The 5,731-nt window shown below is 53.5% G+C and overlaps 1 protein-coding gene across 1 annotated transcript in view; it reads left to right on the forward strand.

Moving 5' to 3' along the window:
• MYO9B (myosin IXB) overlaps positions 1-5,731 on the forward strand; it is a 144,931-nt gene that overhangs the window by 101,284 nt on the left and 37,916 nt on the right. The window contains exons 13-15 of the mRNA XM_011991046.1: positions 1,291-1,404; positions 4,160-4,199; positions 5,191-5,313. Coding sequence (XP_011846436.1) covers positions 1,291-1,404; positions 4,160-4,199; positions 5,191-5,313 — 277 coding nt within the window. The remainder of the gene's footprint in view (positions 1-1,290; positions 1,405-4,159; positions 4,200-5,190; positions 5,314-5,731) is intronic.

The following is a 5,731-nucleotide window of genomic DNA, read 5'->3' on the forward strand; positions in this document are numbered from 1 at the left end:
GACAGGGTTTCACCATGTTGGCCAGGCTGGTCTTGAACTCCCTACCTCAAGTGATCTGCCCCGCTCAGCCTCCGAAAGTGCTGGGATTACAGGTATGAGCCATGCCCAGCCTGTCTTGGAATTTTAAAAATAAATAGGCTGGGCAGGGTGATGCATGTCTGTAATCCCAGCTACTCAGGAGGCTGAGACAGGAGAATCACTTGAACCCAAAAAGTGGAGGTTGCAGTGAGCTGAGATCGCACCACTGCACTCCAGCCTGGGCAACAGAGCGAGACTCTGTCTCAATAAAATAAAATAAAAATAAATTTAAAACTAAATAAATATCCCCGGCTGGATGCAGTGGCTCACACCTGTTATCCCAGCACTTTGGAAGGCTGAGGTGGGCAGATCACAAGGTTAGGAGTTCAAGACCTCCCTGACCAAAATGATGAAACCCCATTTCTACTAAAAATACAAAAATTAGCCGGGCATGGTGGTGCGCACCTGTAATCCTAGCTATTTAGGAGGCTGAGGCAGGAGAATCACTTGAACCCAGAAGGTAGGGTTGCAGTGAGCTGAGATCACACCATTGCGCTCCAGCCTGGGAGAAAGAGCAAGACTCCGTCTCAACAAGTAAATAAATATCCCCAAAGCCTCTTAAATATGAGAACTTTCTCAGTGATCCAGATGAAAAGGATCCAATGAAGTGGAATGATCAAATGGAAATAATTTTTTTTTTTCTTTTTTTTTTAAAGACAGAGTGTTGCTCTGTCTCCCAGGCTGGAGTGCAATGGCGCTATCTCAGCTCACTGCAACCTCTGCCTCCTGGGTTCAAGTAATTCTCCTGCCTCAGCCTCCCACGTAGCTGGGATTACAGGTGCCCTCCACCATGCCCCGCTAACTTTTTGTATTTTTAGCAGAGACAGGGTTTCGCCATGTTGCCCAGGCTGGTCTCGAACTCCTGACCTCAGGTGATCCACCCATCTCAGCCTCACAAAGTGATGGGATTATAGGCGTGAGCCACGGCGCCCAGCTGGAAATGATATATTGAAAAGGATCAATGATCCGTGTGGCCAAGTCCAATTTGCCTCAAAGCCCTACCCCACTGCAGGTCTTGGGGAGGCTGACCCAGTCCCCCTTTCTGGCAGAAGAGAGAGGGGCAGCATTGAGCTCAGTGTCTTTCCCCAGCTGCATGTTTTAGCTTCAGTGGCCTGGGGACGGTCCCAATGGCTCTGGGAACCCCAAGGTGGCAGGCATGCTTCTAACTCCATCTTCTTTCTGTCACTGCGCCCTCCCCACCCCTCCCCTCAGCGATTTGCATAACCAAATGATCAAGAGCATCAAAGGATTGCCCTGGCAGGGCGAGGACCCCCGTAGGCTTCTCCAGTCCCTCAGTCGGCTCCAGAAACCCCGCGCCTTCATCCTGTGAGTCCCCCAGCAAGACCCTGCTTACAAGTGCAACAACCGCCTCCCCCTACTCCCACGACCCCGGCGGGGCCTGCAGTCTTCCTAATTTGCATCGGCCACTAAAATCACAATGCTGTCTGGTAGCTCACCCCCCAGCCATCACTAAATGCCAATCAATAACACCCCTGGCCGCTGTCTGCACTGTGGCCCAGGCACGGCCAGCTTCCCAACACACGGGGCAGCTTCCCAGGAGCGCTCCTTCCTCGAGGCATCTAATTTTCCACCCGCAAACGTGCCATCCTCCGTCTCCTCCCCGTGCCTGTCTGGCTTGCAGAGCAAAGCTTGCTCCCGCCTTTGCCACTGTGAGTTTGCAGAGAAGCCGTCTGCAGCAGGGCATGCAATTTCCTGAGAGGATGGCCCTGCTGTCTGCAGGTGGCCACATAAGCCAGTCGAGAGAGCCCAGAAGGTGCATAAACTGGGTTGGGATCCCAACCGTTAGCACACTGTGGGACCTGAGTATTCTATGCTTTCGGCCTCCAAATGGGGTAATGACTCTCATGTTTCCATTATGTTGACCCAGCACCAGGCAGGCAGCAGCCTCAGCTGACAGGACATCCACCTGCGGTCACCACATCCCGCCTTTTAGTGGCCGTTGGGGTGTGGGCTGGCTGAGAGCAAAGCTTGCACCTGCATGGGAGCCAATGGAAGCCAGTTTTTTTTTTTTTTTTTTTTTGAGACGGAGTTTCACTCTTGTTGCCCAGGCTGGAGTGCAATGGGGTACGATCTCAGCGCACTGCACCCTCTGCCTCCCAGGTTCAAGCGATTCTCCCACCTCAGCCTCCCAAGTACCTGGGATTACTGACACCTGCCACCACACCTGGCTAATTTTTTGTATTTTTAGTAGAGACAGGGCTTCACCATGTTGGCCAGGCTGGTCTTGAACTCCTGACCTCAGGTGATCTGCCTGTCTCGTCCTTCCAAAGTGCTGGGATTACAGGCATGAGCCACCGTCCCTGGCCCTTTTTTTTTTTCTTTTTTAAGAGATGGGGGTCTCATTCTGTTGCCCGGGCTAGAGTACAGCAGTGACACAATCACCGCTCACGGCAGCTTCGACCTCCTGGGCTCAAGCGATTCTCCTGCCTCAACCTCCAGTGTAGCTGGAAATACAGGCGTGCATTACCACACCTGTCTAATTTTACTGTTTGTAGAGGTGGAATCTTGCTATGTTATAGCCCAGGCTGCCAGGCTGGTCTCAAACTCCTGGGATCAAGCGATCCTCCTGCCTCAGCCTCCCAAAGCACTGGGATTACAGGCATGAGCCACTGTACCCAGCAGGAGCCTGTTTCAAACTTTTGTTCCTTTTTTTTTTTTTTTTTTTTTGAGGCAGAGTCTCACTGTCGCCCAGGCTGGCGTGTAGTAGCTCAATCTCGGCTTATTGCAACCTCCACCTCCCGGGTTCAAGCAATTCTCCTGCCTCAGCCTCCCAAGTAGCTGAGATTACAGGTGTGCACCACCACACCTGGCTAATTTTTTTGTGTTTTTAGTAGAGATGGGATTTCACCATGTTGGCCAGACTGGTCTCGAACTCCTGACCTCGAGTGATCCGCCCACCTCAGCCTCAAACTTTTGTTCTTGTTACGCCTTATTTTACCCCACAGGGATTCAGGTGAAACTGAATGCAACTGCGAACGGCTAGGCATCTCACAGATCTGCAAGCTATCATCTCCTTATTCAAAAGCACCAGGCCTTTTGAATAAATAAATATATTTACTTATTTATTTATTTTCCCCTTGGTCTGCAAGATTTCATAAGGTGTCTGAGAACACAGGAGCTGCCCGCTTCCTTACCTTGGCCAAAAGAGCAGCTTTGGGTTTTGCGGGGGGTTTTGAGACAGAGTCTTGCTCTGTCACCCAGGCTGGAGTGCTGTGGCATGATCTCGGCTCACTGCAACCTTTGTCTCCTGGGTTTAAGCGATTCTCCCGCCTCAGCCTCTTGAGTAGCTGGGATTACAGGCGCCCACCACCACACCTGGCTAATTTTTGTATTTTTGGTAGAGACAGGGTTTCACCATGTTGGCCAGGCTGGTCTTGAACTCCTGACCTCAAGTGATCCACCCACCTCAGCCCCCCAAAGTGCTGGGATTACAGGCGTGAGCCACCACGCCTGGCCAGTTTTGGTTTTCTTCTTTCCCACCAGCATGATCCTGAAAGGAGCTCCCACCCAGGCCCAATTTTGGTTATTTTGCAAGGCAAGTCCCTGCCCTGCCAGCAGAGGGTTCCAGAAGGGCGTCTGGGCCTGTTTGGTGTCTACCAGCGCATGGCAAAGACAGCCTGGTCACCTGGTCTCCACCAGGACTGCTCAGGCTTCCTCTGCCCCACTTAGGGCATCCTGCTGTGATTTGGGGATATGTCAGTTCCTCCATAGTGAGCTCCGTTGGATGCACGTCCCACCCTGTAGATTCCTAGCCAGCCCCTCCTACTTCTCAGACATCCGAATGGCCCCCAGACCAAATGCTTTTCTCAGCCTTGGGGCAGCCACCAGCAGAGTCCGGCTAGCGCCATCCCAGGGAAACTGGTGTCCACAGACAGTGGCTGAGGCACGCCATGGTGTGCAGTGTGGAGAGGTGGCGGCGGCCTTGTTGCACTTGCGCCTTCTCGCTCTCTCCCGTCTCTCTCTGTCTCAGTCTAACCCGCCAGGCGTGGCTTGCTGAACTAACCCAAATCCCGACGCTGTGTTCCTTTTGTTCACAAAACCATTTTTAATATTTTGACAGGAAAAGTAAAGGTATCAAACAAAAGCAGATCATTCCAAAGGTAAAAAAATAACACACACCCCGCGCGACACGTTCCAAGATATGCTTCTCTGCCCGTCTTGAGAGCTTTCACTTCTGCAGCTTCATTACCTCCTTCTTCCCACTATCTCCCCCTCCCTCCAAGAAAAAAAATGTTCTTGTGTTGAGATGATTTGGAGCTGGCTCTTTATGGGTTTCCCAGAAGCAGGGTCTGAGATGGGGATATTTGCACACACAGCGGCTTATGGAGGGGGGTTTACAGGAGAAAGCAGAGAGAAGGGGTGAGGGAGGAAGCCAGGGGCATAAGCGCAGCTGAAGTCTGGCCTCAGCCTGGTCCCACGGGGAGCTCTAGTGGGTTCATAGCACCATGGAGCTCATCCTGCCCCAAGGTAATGGGACCCTTCCGTTTAACAGCCCCATCTTCAGTCCCTGGCTACAGGGCCACTTCCAGATGGGACAGAGCACCTCCCAAGCGCTCTGTCTCGTTTCCACGTACAAGTGCAGCAATTTAGGAAATTGGCAAAAAGAGTAAGACTAGCCTTGCAGTCTAGTTAGCAGATGGGAGAGGGCTAATTCCTCTTGTCAGCTGATTGAACTGGCTGACACATGAGGGTGGCCTGTCCGATGAGCTCATGCGGATGGCACAGAAAAGACCTGGCCCTTCTTGCCTCAAGTAACGTAAACTGTAGGAGCTGTGCAGAGGAGAGGGTCGGCCAGGTTCAGTAGCACTGGCTTCCTCTCTAACCCAGAGGAAGGGGAAATGGGGCAGCCACTCAGGCGGTGAAAGAGGCTGCCATCAGCCCTGCTGGAACCAGCGCTGTGTGCAAGGTGCAGCCCACCTCATTCCACTGGGCCCTCTCCAACAGCGTGGTCCCAAGACCAAACCTAAGAGCTGCCGCCTGGGCACTCGCTGCGGGGATGCTGTTCTGCCCTGGCTCTGGGGACGCTGTGACGCCTTCCCATGCCCGTGTGGGCTGTGGGAGGGCAGGCCGGACCCCATGTGTCTGTCCTAGAACCTGCTGGACTCCAAGTCCCTGAAACTCATCATCAGCATGACCCTGCACGACCGCACCACCAAGTCCCTGCTGCACCTGCACAAGAAGAAAAAGCCACCGAGCATCAGTGCCCAGTTCCAGGTGGGTGCAGCAGGAGAGGCGGGGGGCGGCGCCAAGCATCAGCGCCCAGTTCCAGGTGGGTACAGCAGGAGAGGCAGGCGGCGGTGCCAAGCATCAGCGCCCAGTTCCAGGTGGGTGCAGCAGGAGAGGTGGGGGGCGGCTCCAAGCATCAGCGCCCAGTTCCAGGTGGGTGCAGCAGGAGAGGCGGGGGGCGGTGCTCAGCTCAGCCTCACGCTTGTGTAGCTTCACCCGACACCGAGCACAGCCCGTCTCTACTAAAAATAAAAAAATTTGCCCGGCGCGGTGGCTCACACCTGTAATCCCAGCACTTTGGGAGGCCGAGGCGGGCAGATCACAAGGTCAGAAGATCGAGACCATCCTGGCTAACACGGTGAAACCCCGTCTCTACTAAAAATACAAAAAAATTAGCTGGGCGTGG

The sequence above is a fragment of the Mandrillus leucophaeus genome, unplaced genomic scaffold (genome assembly GCF_000951045.1).
Source record: "Mandrillus leucophaeus isolate KB7577 unplaced genomic scaffold, Mleu.le_1.0 Scaffold11, whole genome shotgun sequence".
In the NCBI taxonomy this organism is placed as follows: domain Eukaryota; kingdom Metazoa; phylum Chordata; class Mammalia; order Primates; family Cercopithecidae; genus Mandrillus; species Mandrillus leucophaeus.